Genomic DNA, 18,410 nt, shown 5'->3' with positions numbered 1-18,410 from the left:
GACCCCCACCCCTAGTGGACATCTGTAAAAGAAAAAGAGCTTCAAAGCTCATCGGGTTTCTCCAGGATAAATACTGATTCTGACAGGACAAATATTTGGTGCCTTTAATACCAAACGCGCTACGGTTTCACTGGCCCTGTCTCGCTCGCCGTATTACACAAGGGGGGTGGGGGGGATCAAATAAAAAGTTCCAAGTGTCGAAATATTTTCCACAAAAAATAAACACGAGGATAAACATAATTGCGACGCTTCATATAGGTGAAGCATAAACTACCATTACATATATAAAAATATATATTTCTAACACTTTACATGTACACAACATTTTGTTAAGTACAAATCTTAAATTTCCCGCTGAATAACACCCCCCCCCCCCCCACACACTTGGTATCGCCACCAACGTCACGTGACGACATTTTCGCGCCAAAAAAAGCGCGGGAAAGTGGCGGCCTGGTCGGCGAGTTCAGAGATCGGTTTACTTTTTGTGGCGCGGAGTGTCAATTCGCTCGCTAAACTAAACAAGCCAAGCGCCGTTCATTGCAAAGAGATGGCGCCTAAAGACTACGCTGCTGAGAAAGGTAAACTGCTTGCTTTTGCGCTGGACGTCTCGAGTCTTACTTTAATCGTCATGAACCGTGATCGATCCACTGCTGGATGAAGGCCTCCCCATATCCGCCACCATCTCCGGCATATCTATCGATACAGTAAAATAGTCCCCCCGCCGGAACGCCAGGTGACGATGTAAATCGCTGCGTCTTCCTCAGCGGTTCCGTTCCTTCATGAACTATGCAAGTCGAGTTGTCGCCTCATCGCTTTCATATCCACCCCTAAGATGGGGGTGGGATGCAAATTCAGCGTTGTCACAATGTACGAGTCTATCCACAGGACAACTCTAGCCGCTCGCGTGTTACGTGTTGCGTGTCCTTTGTCAATCGACTGCTGAATGAGGGCATTCTCCACTCTGTGCCGATCGCGGAGGTTATTTGTCCATACTTCAACCGTTATCGTACATTTGTATTGGTGAAGCCAGGCAGAGTACAGCGCATGGGAGCATAGCAGTAGCGTACAGCGACGGGTTTTGCTGTCCTGGCCCCGCAGCCTGTAACAGCAACCTGTCATTCGTGCGTGGTGGTCGCTCATTCGAATCTATTTCGAGGCGCTCGGTCGACGATAAAAAAAAAACTTCCGAGTTTACCCGCTCATACTGGACGTATGTGAAAAAAGAGCTTCATAGCTCATCGGAATCCTCCAGTGTGTATGTATTTTTTTTAAGTTATGTTTCGGGTCCATTCTTGCGTATGGTAACATGTTCGGGAGCCAAATGTCAACTTCGAGGCCTGCTGGTCACGAGAGGCCTTCAGGATGGAAGAGTTCTTGTAGTATTTGCCGTTCCCTCCACCTTCGTCGAAGGAGCGCAACTAAAGTGGTATTATTGAGTATGGTCGGTTCATAGTTTTAGGTGCATGGCCACAATCGCGCACTACTGAGACTTGTGTTTAATTTTCCTTTTGCGAAGTAGATGCGGCCTATCGGCCTGTTCATGTCCTGTGATGCGTGCGCTTGATGGTTTTAACACCATTGTGTTGTTGGAGTTTAGGGGAAATTTGTTTCTCGGCTCAAAACTACGTTTCCTAGTAACGTCAGTGAGTGTTTAGAGAAGCAAACAAATTAAAATGTTTGAGTTTCCTCTCCAGGCAACTTGCGTTGTTAAATGCAAAATAAAAGTAGTTTTTCCACAGGTGGCGTTTTTACTGTTAAAGTTCATCTTCGGCCGTCTCCGCGAACTCGATATTTTCAACCACACCCCATTATTAAAATAAATAATAACAATATTTAGCTGGTTAATGAACTAATCTTCCCACCTGTGTAGGAGGTTCTACCTTGGGCTATATGTTGTGCCGGGTTCAGTGGCATTGAGACTGATACACATTACCCCTGTGTGTGTGTTGTGTTTGTGTGCGCACAGATAACTGCAAAAAGTTCCTGCAAGAGTTTTACAAGGATGATGGTCTGGGCAAGAAGCAATTCAAGTATGGTGAGCAGCTGGTAAGAGAGGGATCTTCAGAACGTTTCGTCACATGTCCTTAGAAGTGAAGTGTGTGCGATGTGTAAACATCTCTGCTGGCGTGGTACTGGGCCCCCAACTCCTCTACCATGTCGGCCTTCATAGGTGCTCGCTAACAGCACTTGCCCCAGCAGTCTGTTTAGGCTACACGGGGCATCTTTGTCTCACTCGTGGTGCCAGACTTTACATTCTGCACCAAGTGTAGCCAGTTTTGGCTGCGCCTATCTGAGGGGAGCTTACCGATATAATTGTCACGTGGTGTGTGTGTGCGTGTTTTTCATGGCCAAGAAATGAAATTGGGTTTCTGAACCTTTTTGGCAAACTACCGGGCATCACTTTTTGTTTTGCTAATTTTTATCTCAGGGTAGAGTAGAGTGGTGGCGTAGTGGTTAGTGCACTGCGCTACAGTACCGGTGAACCAAATTCAATTCCTGCCCATGGCTAACGTCAGTCGAGAGTCGTATCGGAATCCTTTCTCAGACTATCCCGAGCTCGACTCAACCCTTTTTAAAAGGGTGCCTCTTGCAGTGTTGTGACAAAGATCGTAAAGGCAGCTGGCCCATGTGTGGTGTCGGTTACACCACCACATCTTGTGCCGCACCTGCCCCGACATACCGCCAATGAATAAACTTTTTTCCTTGTGCGCAGGTGCATCTGGCTCAGCGCGAGCAGGTGTCTCTCTGCATCGACCTGGATGACCTTGCGGAGTTGGAGCCGGAGCTTGCTGAGCGCGTCGTGGAAAACGCGCGCCGCTACGCCGCGCTCTTCGCGGACGCTGTGAGCGAGCTGCTGCCTGAGTACCGCCAGGGAGAGGTGAGTGCATGGGGGGCTGTCGTTAACGTGCGCGCGTGTGGGGTTACTGCCGCCATATCACTCTTTACGATGTGATGCGGGTGGGCTGGGAGCGATGAGACATTGGTGAGCCCTCGAATGATTTTCTTTACCCGTTGAATTTCGATGGGCTTTTCCCACCAGTTTTTTTAACAGCTGTGATGCGGTGGTTAGTGCATTGTGCTCTGAGCCCGGCGACCTTAGTTTTTATTCTTGGTTACGGCTAGCTCACATCGGCGGCGAGATATATCTTAACCGGTCCCTTCACCAACCTGTTGAAGTTGAGTGAAACAACCTCCACATTTTCTGGGAGGTCTTCATCCTCCAGAGTGATTGACAAATGAAGAATCTCAATGGGCTTCCCGCCATTTGTTATTTAATAGGTGTTTGCCAACTGCACTTGCAGCCAGTGGGAGCCCTCACCGAGTCTGTGCATCGCTCTGGCTTGCTATTATCCCTGCAGCCAGTGCAGAAGGACGCGCTGGACGTTTACATCGAGCACCGGCTCATGCTGCAGAACCGGCATGGGGACGCGGATGCACACGACCCCAAGAACCAGTACCCACCGGAGCTCATGCGGCGCTTGTACGCACACACATGCATATGCACATTTGTTTTCATGCTCGCTCAAAGGCGAACATGTTTTTATCATTGTGATTACTATCACCATCGTTTTCTTTATTGTTTGGAGGAATTGCAATGTCCTTGAAATGCTGGACTAAATTCAGTGTCTCTATCCACACTATTTTTGAGGATACATGCCATATCATTATCATTGTTTTGATATAATTAAATACATTTCAAAAGTAGATATAGGGCACCAACCACTGCACTCCCCATTAATATGCTGTTTGTGTGTAAACTGTGTGTGTGTCTGAACGTTGCGCGTGTACGTGTGTGAACATGCCGTACGTGCGTGATCATGCTGTGTGGTTGTAAATGTGCCGTGTGTGTGTGTGAACTTGCCTTGTGTCTATGACCGTGCCCTGTATGTGATCTTACCTTCTGTGTATAAGCGTGCCCTGTGTGAACCGTGCCCTGTGAGCATGCTGTATGTGCACGTGTGACTGTGCCCTGCATATGCATGTGTAAACCGTGTTGTCCATGTCAACGTGAATTGTGTGTCCGTGCGCTCTGGCAGTGAGCTGTACTTCAAGGCGCCTGGCACGTTGAAGCCGCTGAGCGTGCGCGATGTGAAGGCCAACAGCATCGGAAGGCTCGTGACGGTGCGCGGCGTGGTGACACGCGCCACCGAGGTCAAGCCCATGATGGTGGTGGCCACCTACACCTGCGACCAGTGTGGCGCCGAGACCTACCAACCGGTAACTTCCCGACTCTGTGCTCACACCTTTGTCTGTTGTAATTTTTTGTCGATTTGAGCAGCATTAGAAATAGAGCAGGGGGCGCTTCAAGCAATTGATTCCTCGACCTTAAATCGGATATATATAAACATTTGGGAAAAAAAGACCTCGCCTCTATTCCCACTTGTGCCGCTGGACTGGAGGTGGTTGACGGGGCTTTTTGACGTGACGTCATTTGGCATTGTCAGCTGTATCACGCAGGGCATTGCTGGTAGGGAGTTTCCCACCTTCGGGAAGCAGAATATGGAGTAGGCCCCCATTTTTAAAGGGACCAGAATAATCTGCCACAATAAAAGTACAGGGTGACGGAAGGGTTAGGTGCCCGAGAAACGATCCGTAACCCGGATTTTCCCCACAAAATCAAGATAAAATCCCATATCTGGAAATAGCTGTGCTTCCCCACTTCTGTTTTCTCTCAGTACTGTATTGCGCTGTCGTCCGTTTTCTATCGCTACCTGCATCGTATCGTTGCACTTCATATTATTCTTTCATTTTATCGAATATGTACCCTAACACTAACCACTATTAACTAATGGAACATATACTGTATTCAATTGTTTATGAATGCCGCAAAACATTTAATATTATTTCTTAACACAAAGCAGTCGCTTTGCAAATGTTCTTTTACCGTGGATTCATTAGGCTAGGCCTAGACTTTCACACACAGGCACGCACACAAAGACAAAGTTGGAGTAGGCTCGTCTACACATACACACACATTACATACAGTAAATAACTCGTGAAATAAACTTAAAACGAAGAAAACTAGCGGATATACGACGTTGCACTGCGTGCACGTTTTGAGCGTTGCGCAAACTTCAACCGCGTGGCCTGCCGCCGCTTTCCGCCGCGCTGGCAGATCGCGTCCACCTCCTTCATGCCGCTGGCGCTGTGCCCAAGCCGCGACTGCCAGACCAACAAGTCCGGCGGACGACTCTACCTGCAGAGCCGCGGCTCCAAGTTCGTCAAGTTCCAGGAGCTCAAGATACAGGAGCACGTACGTGACGGCCACACAGCAGCATCTGCAGTTTGGGTTTACGTTAGGCAGGAAGTGTTTTTCGCGAATTTACCGCGGGGGCATATATACAGCGCCCCCCCCCCCCCCCCCCCCCGCATGTCATCGTCGGCCACGGTAAATTCGTCCTGGAAGAAGCGGCACCGTAGGTGGTCACTGTAGCACGATCCTATAACAGTCCAGCACCAGCATACAAGCTGTGCGCTTCGACAGTACATGCAGTTCTGGTTATGTTAGGATGCACAGAGTGTTCTCGGAATAATTTGGACATGTGTACCCATGTTGAGTTGGCCCAGTATTTCCAGTTCACACCATTGTTTGTCTGGAGAGATTGCTTCCTTGGTAGATGGCAATGAAGTTTAATACCCCTGCATTAGCACCCACCCCCTGAGCCAGTTAAGACACTGAGATCATGTTGAGTCTGTTTGGATGTAAATATCAAAGTATTACCTCTCATCTCTTTTGGCCAGTGATGGTAATTGTTTTGGCGAGGACAACTCGCACAGCGCAGCAGCTGTTGACATCTCTTGGGGTGGTACTTATTTCGATACAAGTTGATAAATCACTACGTAACTACGCTACACTCTCTCCCCCCGTGTCTTCACATTTCCCCCACCCGTGTCTTCACGTCTTCCCCTATGCACCCCACCGTGCAGAGCGACCAGGTTCCCGTGGGCTGCATCCCGCGTGCCATGACGGTGTGCGTGCGCGGAGAGAACACGCGTCTTGCTCAGCCCGGTGACCACATCTCCATTACCGGCATCTTCCTCCCCGTACTCAAGCAGGGCTTCCGTGCCATGCAGCAGGTGACAGCATTTCTGATTTAAAGGTCCTCTTATGTCGTACGGCAGAAAATTTGATCGGAGGTCGTCGCATTGCGGGCTATTTGGTCAGAGGCGGAATGGCTCACGTGGTTCGTAATGTCCGTATCGGAGACAATGAGCTAGCACTCCTGAGATCTATGTCGTCACGTGCGATAACATCTCGCGATGTTGCACGTTATGCTCTGTGTGACATCATTTCATTGCGCGGCCAAGTAAATATTTTCCAAGACAAACACGTGTTCAAAGTGTAACGTAATCCATGCGTGATTATTCCTCACTTGCTTCCGACAGGTTTTTATCCGTGTGTCGCCCAGTCATCGTCACCCTCAATTGCGGTAGCTGCCTGATTATACTTCACAAAATCGCACGAAGCCGTTCGGCCTGACCTAGGGACTCATACTGACCCTAGTGACCCCTGGCCGTCTCCCGCGCTCTCCAGGGGCTGCTGTCAGAGACGTTCCTGGAGGCGCACCGCGTCGTCAAGATGAACAAGACCGAGGACAACGAGCTCGACGTGGAGGAGCTGTCGGAGAGCGAGCTGAGGCAGATCACGGGTGAGCCAGGGACTTCTTTCTTTCGTTTTTTTGTCGTTTTCACCACCGTCTTCGCCGATCGCGCCGTCGGTGTCAAGTCGCGACGAAGACGTGCGGGAAGCGGAAGTAGAGCAAGCCGAGAGGGGAAAAAGTGAAATATGACATGTTATGCAGGCGCTCGCGTGCGTTGTTGACTCGGGAGTGGGTCTGTCTTTTTGGGAACGGTAGCGTAACGGTTTAGCGCGATGCGTTACGAACACAAGCACCCAAGTTCGATTCCCGCTCATGGCCAACGCCAGTGACGATTATCTGAACCGGTCATGGCCCTCCCCTAGGTCGACTCAGCCTCAAATGAGTACCTGGTGCAGTGTAAGCAAAGTCAGTCGGGCATGGCACTGGCTACCCATCCCCTTGTGTGCCGTGCCGGCCTTCAGAGGTGCTGCTCGCTTAACAGCACTGTCCCAAAAAATGTTGTCACTGCTTACAAAATCTTTGTCTCGTGTACGCGTGGTGAGCGCTCTCCGGCACTAACCTGTGGCGTTCGCGATGCCACAGAGGAAGATTTCTACGAGAAGTTGGCGGCATCTATCGCGCCCGAGATCTACGGGCACGAGGACGTGAAGAAAGCGCTACTGCTGCTCCTCGTGGGTGGCGTCGACCGCTCCCCGCGCGGCATGAAAATCCGAGGTGTGACCCCCCCCCCCCCAGCCATCTCCTCCCTTCTCTGATTAGCACGGTTGACTACGTACAGTGCTAAATAAGTTCGACCTACATACGGTTCAACATACATACCTCTCTCCTGGTGGTGCCTCCCCGGTCTCCTGCCAAAGCAGGTAAATCACAGCTGTGATTGTATCACGAGCAGGGTTGCCGCGATGTGACGATATTACGATACATGGTTCGGTACGAGATTCGCAATAATCGTTTAGTTTGTTTGCTAAATATTGTTTCGTCATGATTATCGTTGCCTATTGTAATTACTTCACGAAATATTTCTGAAGTAAACAAAATAAGAAATAGCTATTACACATGAAATAAATGCCGTGCAAAACATGGGAGAATATTAATAGGTGACATTGGGTTTTTACGAATTTTTCGCTGTTATGGTTCATTTAATTCATTCCTTGGTGACGGACAACATTTGCTTTGTTAGGGATACAGATTGCAAAGTTGCCATAACTAGAAGTCTTGCAGCAGGCTTATGTTGTGTGAACTTCAGTGGAATAACTTTCAAGTAATCGTTATTTGTGCTGTAACCACAACAAAGCACACAAAAATACAATAAAAATGCTGAACGGCTGTTGCAAATTTATGGGAAACTGAAAAGTCACAATCGTCGTATTGTGAACATTTTTTAATCGCGGAAACCCGACTTTACCTCTTCGTTTGAAAGCCCTGGGTGGTATTGCTGATGATGCAAGAGTGTCCGTGCGTGAACATCACTTGCCAGCTTTCAATTGGTGCTCGCCGATGGCTCGTGCCGCTGCGGTGCATTGTGGTTAACTGGAGTCTGTGTCTCGCCGTGTGTTTCCTCAAGGGAATATCAACATCTGCCTGATGGGAGATCCCGGTGTGGCCAAGTCGCAGCTGCTCTGTTACATCGATCGGCTCGCCCCCAGAAGTATGTGCACACAGTCGCACAAACACCTTCCTCTGGCATACATGGATAATGTGTATGTTTGTATGTATGTACGTGTGTAATTGTGTATGTATGTAGTGTAGTGGTTAATGCATTGCGATTTTCGATTCCCGCTCACGACCAATAATAGTGGTGAATATTTGAACTGGTCCTAGGCTTTTCCTACGTCGACGCAGCCTTAAATGAGTACCTGTTAAATGTGATTTAAAGCTATCGTGACTGCAAATATTCATATTCTTGGTTCTTTCGGTAAAGTCATGTAGAAGGGAAACAATAAAATAATAAAAATATAAAACAATAAAATTCTCACGACGTTTCCACTGCAACACAAGCAATCATCATCAGGTGTGAAAACCACAGCAAGAAAATGTTCTTGCTGTGGTCGAAGCGTCGTGAGGATTTTATTGTTTTATATTTTTATTATTTTATTGTTTCCCTTCTACGTGACTTTACCGAAAGAACCAAGAAAATGAGTACCTATTGTCGAGTGTAAATATCACCGCTGTGGATACATATGCAGCCGAGCGTGGTGCTAACCACGCATCCCTACGTGTGCCGTCCCGGGCTTAACAGGTGCACGATACCAGCACTTACCTCAACAGTCTGCACCACCGATTAGCATGGTTGGCTACTAATGGTGCGAAAGAAGTTCATCATACATATGGGGGGAGGATCTTTGTATTTGTACGCAAAACTCCTATACCACTGCAACAATTTAAAGGAAAAATTGCAAATATACTCGTAACTTACCTCGTGTAGCGTAGCCACATAGCAACGTTGCCCCCTGCGGCAATACTACCGCAGACGACACTCGCCTGCAAAACATAGCGCCTTAACAATAGCCTTGTGCTCACGAACGAATGGCGCAATGACAAAATGTACACATTCTTGGTTGTTATTTCCCTTCTACGTGACTTTACCGAAAGAACCAAGAATATGAATCCCTGCAGTCACGAAAGCTTTAATTTGAAAAATGTACACAACTACAAAATGACGAGCAACCGCCACAAACCCTTGCGTGCGCCCGGTAGAGTGCGTCTTTGCGCGTGCGTGCCTGCCTCTTGTGCGCGCGTGTGCAACCCTTGCAGGCCAGTACACGACGGGGCGTGGCTCGTCGGGCGTGGGGCTGACGGCGGCCGTGCTGCAGGACCCACTCACGGGGGAGATGACGCTGGAGGGCGGCGCTCTGGTCCTCGCCGACCACGGGGTCTGCTGCATCGACGAGTTCGACAAGATGGCCGACAGCGACCGCACCTCCATCCACGAGGTCATGGAGCAGCAGACCATCTCCATCGCCAAGGTGACTTGGGGGGTGGGGGCTTCGACCCGGCACCGCGGTGGCGAGGCGTTAACTCCTCGCCTGGTATGCAGGAGATCGTGGGTTCGATCCTGACCCTGATGCCTGCTGTACATTTGGAGTTTACGTGTCTCTTTCCCCGTGGTCGCGTTAATTTTTCTTGGAGTCCTCCGTTTTCTCCCTCCACATTTAGAATCGATGTGCGTTTAGAGTAAATGGCCGCTATACATTGAACACGTGATAGGCGACTTCGTGAGCTATTATTTCTGGCCAGGTTGCGATGAAAAAGAGCGCTATAGCTCAGTGGGCCTTGCCTGGTAAAATAAAATTAGTTTAGTTTCGTTACGCACAGCGCTCTGCTCAGATGGTGGAGGCTGAACGGTAGCGGCGGGGCGCGCGAGTCGAATCGACGATTGTGTTTGGCTGGCATTAGTGTCAAATCAAATGTCTATCTCGATGTTCAGCTTAGACCAGGGTTCTTCAGCTGGTGGGATATGGCAGGGGGGGAGGGGGATCCTTTTGCAATCGCTGGCTGGGGATAAAGGTACAAAACAGTATTTACAGACGTGCAAGACAAACACGTTGGAGAGCGTAACAATCCACGCGTGTGCACGGTTTTTCCTGACTCGTTTTGGAAATATCTGCTCATCACCTCCTCCCGCCCTCTTAATTATTATTTCCCTCTTTTCTCTCCACCGCGGGTCCCGTCACCCAGGCTGGCATCATGACGAGCCTTAACGCGCGCTGCTCTATCCTGGCGGCCGCTAACCCCGCGTACGGCCGCTACAACCCCAAGAAGTCGGTGGAGCAGAATGTGCAGCTGCCCGCGGCGCTGCTCTCTCGCTTTGACCTCCTGTGGCTCATCCAGGACAAGCCCGATCGCGACAACGACATCCGGTGAGTTGTGGGTTTCAGTGTAGGTGAGTGAGCAGTTTGGTTAAGAGTTGACGAGGTGGCTCAGAGGTTAGAGCGCTAAGCTGGCACCGCTGATATCCTCGGTACGAATCCAGGCAGCTCATCGGTTAAACTGGGTCGTCAAGCATAGTGAAGTGATGGTCTTAGCCTCCGTCACCAATGACTGCAAAAAAAATCTTCAAATTAACTTTGGTTCCGCATTTTATTTTGGCTAAATTCCAGATATGAGAGTTAAGAATATCAGTGACGGTCATCACAATCATTATCGTCAGGGACAGAGATGGTGGCCTCTAATGTGTCGTCCAGAGGTCACTTGAAGGAATTGTCGAAGTAGCTCTGTGGTATTTTCTTCCCTGGATCATTTTGTTTAACACAGAGTTGCACTGCTTCATGAGAGTTCTAAATTGATTCTTTCTCTAAAACTTGGTTTTGTTAACACAATTTGGTAAAAATTGGGATTAAAGATCAAATGTGTTTTTTTAAACTCATTGAATCACATTCCCTGAAATAAATCCAGTATCTTAGCATTGCCAGCTCAGCCCTTGGAACTCTGAGCCACCCAGCCACCACCTTGATTACTAGTTGATGTATTGCGTGTGAATGAGAGCGTGTGCATGTATACACATTAGCACTTCGCACCTAGCCTGGCACGAGCATTTTGGTGATTTCATTCACTTCGTGGCGAATGGTGGCTGTTGTGTGCATGAGCGTGTAACCGTGTATGTGGATGTATGTTATACAGGCTGGCGCAGCATATCACCTACGTGCACCAGCACTGCCACCAGCCGCCCTCCCAGCACACGCCACTCGACATGAAGCTCATGCGGTAAGAATCCGCTTTCTCTTCTATTTGCTCGCTCGTTCAATCACCTGTGCATTCGTTCACTTGCTCATCCACTCACTTAATTAGTAGCACATGTACTTATCCAACCACCCATACACTGACTCGCCCACTCCCCAAAACAATAACTCATCTGGCCATTCATTGGCTCACTCACATATTCACTTGCTCGCTTACTCAACCACTGAGTCACAATACTTATCCACCCATAGATCGCCCCACTCGCTTACCCCACCCATCTACCCGATGACCAACCCACCCTCTCGCCCATTGATTCATCCACTCACCCAATAACCTACCCGTGTGCACCCACTGACAAAACTCGCCCAATAACGGATACACTCGCACACTGACCCACCTACTCGCCTAATCACCCACCCACCCGTTGTTCGTGTAAAGATAACTCCTTTGCATATATCAATACTACGTATTGCTCTCGCCTTCACATTGCATTTGGGCGGGTGGGTTTTACGACGGCGAGGAATTTTTGTCTCGTGTGATCTCGGCAGGCGCTACATCGCCTTGTGCCAGCGGCGGCAGCCGGCCGTGCCCGACACGCTGGCGGACTACATCACAGCGGCGTACGTGGAGATGCGCAAAGAGGCGCGCGTGAGCAAGGACACGACGTTCACGTCCGCGCGCACGCTGCTCGCCATCCTGCGACTGTCCACCGCGCTGGTACGTGTGTACACCGGCCGGCGCGTGATCATTCTCTAATCCTGCATGTGCAGGCTTGCGTAAAAACACGCACGCACTGACAAATGTGTATTCTTGAGGTGTGTGTTTGTGTGTGTGTGTATGCGCAGTTGGGTAGAGCAGTGAGCACTGGTTAGTGGGCTGCACTACGAACGAGGTAACCCGAGTTTGATTCAGAATTGAGCTTTTTGGGCGAGATCGCATAAATGTATAAATGTGTCGTTAAAACTCGCCGACGCAGCCAACCAAGTAAGGGTTGTCACGTAAACAGAACGTGCCAATTCGTCACTAGTAAACCGAGTTCGATTCCCTGTTATGGCTAACATCGGCAGCAGGTGATATCTGAACCCTTCCTGGGCCCTCCCTTAGCTCGATGGCATTAATTGAGTACCTTGGTTCAGTGCGTAAAAACACCAGCGATGGAAACACAAAGTGGACGCAAGGGGCATTGTGCCGTCCACCCCCAGCCTCCTCATGCGGTGCTGTAGGCGCTGGCTCACGGCGCTTGTCCCAACAGCCTGTGTGTACGCTGTCTGCGTGTGCTGCAGGCTCGGCTACGTCTGGTGGACGTGGTGGAGAAGGAGGATGTGAACGAAGCCATGCGACTCATGGAGATGAGCAAGGACTCGCTCATCACCGACCGCGGGCAGCCGACCAGGTACCCAACACAGTTCCGTATCTCCCACCCTGATGTGAGGGAAGTTGAAAGGCGAAAAGTGTGAGGAAAGAAGCCGAAAGAGAATGCCACAATAGAGGGTTTTTTGGGTTCGATCGCGTAAATATAAATGTGTTGTTAAACCCGCCACCAATCAGCCCAGCCAATTAGTAATGTTTGTCACGTAAACAGAACATGCCAATTCGTTACTCGTACAGCACACCGATGTGTTGGAGAGTAAATCCACAACATCTACAATCGGGTATAACGACACATTTATAACCCAAAAAAAACCTGTATTATGGATGATATTGTTTGCGAAAGCCTACATGTTAAACAGAGAATGGGTTGTGATATGCAGTATGATGGTTAAACATTGTATTGTTCGGGTAGAGTCTTCAACATGGGTGGGAGAATCAATAACTGAGGTTCATTTGGAACGGTAACTATGTGAGTATCGACAGATGGGTGATTAGGAGGCGACTGAATGCCAGTGAGCAAGTGACTTCACGTTGAATTCTCTCAATCATTGTCACACTATTGTCGCACCTCACTGTCACCTGGGCAGTTAATTCTGAAGTTTCATCGACGATGCTTTTGTCCTCCATCGTTGCAACGATGCGACTGTCGTGATGATACTCGCGCAGGACCCAGCGCCCATCGGACGTCATCTTCAGCCTCATCCGAGAGCTGGCGCCGCCCGACGGCACGAACCGTCGCGTGCGCTACGCCGAGGCGCTGTCGCGATGCGTGTCGCGGGGGTTCACGCCGGCGCAGGTTCACACTGCGCTCGACGAGTACGAGGAGCTGAACGTGTGGCACGTGAACCAAGCGCGCACCGCCATCACCTTCGTGTGAACCCGCCCGTCCGCCTCAACATTGACACACGTACACACACAACACATACACTCTTATGATCGCATATAAATATGCGTGTAGTTGCCCGTGACCAAAAAAAAATTGTGTATTCACATTGCCAATCGCACAATGTCTGTTTTAGCGTATTTACAAAAAACTTAGATTACACGTGATCAGAGCATTAAAACCTTGTTGCCACGATGTAGTCTACCTAAACAAATGGAAAAAATAGGCAATTTGTCAACTATAAATTATGGAGGAGGTACATCTTTAATGCCCCTATTAAATACCACTTGCCATTAATATCAACATTCAGGAATCGCAACCAGGTTTTCAAGATCGTAGTGCAGTGCTTAAACCACTGTAACACCAATCCCAAACACTCTTTTAACAATTATGTAAACAAAAGTTTGATTCCAGGTCCCCAACTTTATTCATGATAGTTTTGAAATTGATTATGCTTAAGGAACTGGTTATCAGTCTGGTGCAATCTTCCGAGCAAAAAGAACGATTATACGGTGCCAAAGAAGTATGTTGAACTTCTTTGGCACCGTATGTAGCCAACCATGCTAATCGGAGGTGCGGGGGATGGGGAACAACAAACTAAACACACAATCACTTCAAAATAAATGGGTTTTCAATCTAGATTCAAAAGTGCATAGCTCCAGTGACTTCCTAATATCAGTCGGCTACGTACGATGCGAAAGAAGTTCAACATACATACAAGTACTGACTAAAATCCTAATCTGTAGTGTTATTAACCCTGCCTTGCTCCATGATGGAACATGCTTTGTAAGGTAATGTGTGTAGGCTAAAATGTGTACTTAACTTGTCAATGTTGTACACGTTTACTTTTCACTATAGGTTAGTTTTTCTACCCCAGTATGTGTGAATAAAAATTGTTTGTGATTCGCATCTACATTTTGTAAATCATTGCGATCATCATCAGCCGCGATCAATCCACTACTCAATGTCAGCCACCCCAAGCCATCGCTATCTCTCAGGTTCCTGCGATGAAACAGTCCATCTGGCACCTTGTACATGAGCCAATTTCATCGCTCCACCATCGCTGCGTTGGACGTCCTTTTCCGGTGCGTTTTCTCTTTGGCTGCCACTCCATCATTAGTCTTCACCACTGGCCATCATCCCTTACAGCTGGCCCCTGCCCAAGCCCCCTTGCTTTAAGTTACAGGTCCCTGCAGGGTGGGCTGGTAGGACAAGTCTCTGTGCTGTCTATTGCTGATTTTACACCCAACAGCACGAGATTTCACTTCGTTAAAGTATTGAAAGGGGACGAACGGACGGACACATTAATCTATTGCAGGCTGGTACACTCAGTTTACAACTTCGTTCCTACCAGTAAAAGTGGACATCCACGCTCTTCTCTCTCTGTGTGTAATTCACAGCGTACATTTCTTCACGCTGCTTTGTATAGCTTTCATTTTTTCAGTTGTATTCATGAATGTCCTTTTTAATGTACCACAATTAATACAACTTTGAATGCGCAGCATTCTGGTTACCATATTTCACTGCTCTCAAGATAGCCTATGTGCCCTCTGTTTGGTTGTGTTCTTTTTGATAGAAAGCTATGTTGACTGGTGTGGTTTATTCAGTATGGTTTAAAATGTGTTACAAGGTTCACTTGTGCGGTAGTGGTTGGTTTGTAATGCATGGCTTGTAAGGGGCCATTTAGTACGTACGCATGGAGGATGAGGGGGGGGGTAACCCAAATGCGTACGCTTGCGTATGGGGTGTCTACCGACAATGTACGTACGCATAGGAAACCGGGGGGTGGTGCAGTCTCGATAATTTGTCTACATTGGCCTTCAAATTAGTCCCGCTGGACTATCTGTTTGCTTAAACACGTTATTAATCCTTGATCGTTTCTGCGTGGATTAAATATCGGCCGTTCTATAGGATTCGGGGGGGGGGGGTGGATGCGTCAAGCGTACGTACGCAGGTGGGGGGGGGTGTAAAAAGTACGCGTGCGTACAGGGAGGTGGGGGGTCAAGTTTTGACAGATTTTTGCGTACGTACGAATGGATGGCTCCTAATGCAGTTACCTGGTCCAGTTTAGTATTGCAGCATATGTAATCCTCTACATGTTGTGTCCTGTTTGAATAAAGTGCTCTTTCATTTGTTACTTGTCATGTATTTTTTTTTACCAAATGCAACTTTTAATTTGGCGTGTCAAACTGCGACTGCATCTCTTATGTTTGCATACCTCGGGAAGCGTTGGTCTGACGCCTTTTCAGGAGGGTCCTGTCAAGTTTTTGCACCAGGGGATCATGGTTGCCATGTACAATTACCGCTGAGAAATTCGCTGGTAGTTTTTTTGTTTGTTTCAAATTTGACATTGGGACCATAACACGCATTTCCCTACTTTGCAAATGACGCCACGGGATCTGTCACGAGCGCTGTGACAACGCGTGGGGTTGTTTGCGGTTATTTGCCCGTAGTATAGTACCGTGAACCTGCAAAAAGGGGAAAATGCGCTGTCATTCAGCCCCCAATGCGCAGAACTTGCCATTGAGTTAATTTCGTTCCTAGATTTCCCTCGCTGCAGGAGGATCAAAGGTTCAGATATGTTTGCTATACTATTTAAGGAGATTGAAACGAATGCGCAATACCATTCTGAAATGAAATTGCAACCAGTTCGCTCCCCGGTAGTTTCAGGTTGCATGGGGTGAGTATACACAGCTGCTGCAATTTATTCATTCAAGTAAAATCGAAATTTGGACGATATTTATCCAAGCCAATAGGCAGAAGTTTTTCGTCGTGTCTCCCACAATTCAGGTTGGGTCTATGCATGATAATCTCGTGGCTTGTTAATACTCGCCGAAAGTTAAGGGAAGATAACATATGGAGAGGAATGTAGGTTTAAATGCCAAGAAACGACGGTGGAAGTGAAAGCGATAGGCACGTATTACAGTAGTTAAAACGTGGCCATGCGAGTTACGTCCCCTGGGATCCTTTGGGATGATGGTGGCGTTTGAGTCTTCACTCATTAAAACAAATCTAAGCAGCTACAGAACTTCCAAGCTGATAATATCTTTTACGTACATACCCGTGAGCGCTCGAAGGCCGTACCACAAAGAAGATTAGAAGGTATACGAAACGAACAGTTTCTTCTCGTTCTGTCATCTTTCTCTCACCTCAATGCCACGGATTGGGGTTTAGATTCACGTGCCCGCCAACAGGGGGAGTGCACAGGGCTTAATACCCACAATTCATAGCGGCTTCTCAACGCGGAAAGTCAGATACGCACTCACTTTAGTGAAGTTAAATAAAGGAGCGAAGACAGTAGACGTATGAATAATTAAATTGAGAATAAACTTCGAGAAGCATTTTCTGTTGCCAATACAATTGCATTGGGTGTCCCCGTAAGGGTCCCATAGTGTACATTGCATGGAAGCTGAGTATAAGTAAAGCCGAGAAGACATATAAGTCTTTGATGTGTTTTCGGGTTATACCGAATTGTTATTTTTGGAGGGAAGCGGCCGAAACCGTTGGGTTTGTCGCTTCCTCTACATAATTTTAAAGAAAGGGTTTTCAACCGATGCTGTGCTCGATTTGTATATAAAGTCCCGGTCGTAACCACGCACAGAACAGTACCAGTATGACATAGCGTTATGGTCGCCGAGTGGCTATATACGTAGTCGAGCGCAAATGGTTTATCTTTCATTTGGGCATACCAAATAAAACAATGTTGATTTTGAGAAATACGTTTTTTATGCTGCCAACATTTTAGAAATAAATACCCGAAGACTCTTCCACGAATACAAAGAAGTCGATCTGTTATCCTTATAATACATTTTGAAGGGTGGGCAAATTCCACTTAATTTTTCGCTGTTTAATCCATCTCTTAGTAATATCTCCGTCAATTAATTATATGAGAAGCGACACCCGTATAGGTTTTGGCCGCTTCCTTACAACGACACAGTAAAAATGCACTTATAAAGTTAGTAATATCTCCATAAACTTCATATGAAATTTCATAACCTGTAAAAATGATACAACCCCAGGAAATGCTGGACACTCCCGCCCATTCCTCCACAAAAATGTAAAAAAAATGTATGGGCTTCTCAGGCTTCTGTTATCCAAAAACATGTCTTATAAATGTAATAATTGTTTTAAGCTTGAAGCAACCACATTGTATAATGTTCTGGTGTTCCAGCAGTCAGACATTGAGTCTTGATGCGCTGACGTCACTGCCTTGATGTCATGTCATCGTTAACACCGAAATGTGAATACTCAAATGTAAAGTATTACATAACGCGTCATTATTGCCGTTGCTTATCCATATGCATACACTATGTTTCGTGATTATGTACCGTTCTAACTCGGGGGTTTGAATTTGCTTGAACATTTTTCTATATATAAAAAAAATGATCCCATGGTGTTGAAGTATAGTAGCCTAGTATACATTAACGTAACGCGGATGCGAATTATAGCATCAACAAACCTCAAATCTAATGTCAGGATGGATGCGTTGGTTACCTCAGTTTGCTGAGCGAATGCCAATAGTGTCATCAAAACAAATATCGTCGTACATATAAACTTGCATCGTAAATGCTATTTTTATTTTAAACAGTAATAAAAACATGGTCCACGTAAAAAAAATAATGCAGAGGAAATGTTTTAAATAAAAAAAAACAGTTCTAACACATCAATTCCACGCGGGTGGAAACGTTCTTAAAGTTAGACATCGTGTTGTAAAAAAACGGTTACAACCCCACTAATACTCGAGACTTCCGCCCATTTCCCCACGTGAAATAGTTTTTTTAGTCCATCCGACTTCTAAGTCTTTCGTTATCCGGAAAAAATATATATATTGAGCTTCAAGCAACTCCGTTACAATGTTCTGGTGTTCCAGCATA

General features: G+C 47.4%; 1 protein-coding gene across 2 annotated transcripts; it reads left to right on the top strand.

Moving 5' to 3' along the window:
• Positions 1 to 392: 392 nt before the first annotated feature.
• On the top strand, positions 393 to 15,670 carry MCM7 (minichromosome maintenance complex component 7). Of its 2 annotated transcripts, XR_012942541.1 has the most exons (17): positions 393 to 578; positions 1,967 to 2,046; positions 2,714 to 2,878; positions 3,360 to 3,481; positions 4,038 to 4,218; positions 5,117 to 5,254; positions 5,929 to 6,078; positions 6,536 to 6,650; positions 7,185 to 7,316; positions 8,167 to 8,250; positions 9,357 to 9,568; positions 10,281 to 10,462; positions 11,223 to 11,306; positions 11,831 to 11,999; positions 12,566 to 12,675; positions 13,320 to 14,722; positions 14,897 to 15,670. XR_012942541.1 is itself a non-coding variant. In XM_032957942.2 (16 exons), the coding sequence occupies exons 1-16, from the start codon at positions 548 to 550 to the stop codon at positions 13,528 to 13,530; spliced, it is 2,166 nt and encodes a 721-aa protein (XP_032813833.1). In that variant the 5' UTR covers positions 393 to 547; the 3' UTR covers positions 13,531 to 15,670. The 2 variants fall into 2 exon arrangements, 1 of the variants encoding a protein (XP_032813833.1); XM_032957942.2 differs by having other exon boundaries at positions 13,320 to 15,670.
• The last annotated feature ends 2,740 nt before the right edge of the window (positions 15,671 to 18,410 follow it).

This window comes from Petromyzon marinus, chromosome 21 (assembly GCF_048934315.1).
Source record: "Petromyzon marinus isolate PM22_M1 ecotype Great Lakes invasive population chromosome 21, UKy_Petmar_22M1.pri1.0, whole genome shotgun sequence".
Classification (NCBI taxonomy): Eukaryota; Metazoa; Chordata; class Hyperoartia; order Petromyzontiformes; family Petromyzontidae; genus Petromyzon; species Petromyzon marinus.
The sequence above is the reverse complement of the archived record's forward strand: the minus strand, read 5'-3'. Positions and strand labels throughout refer to the sequence as shown.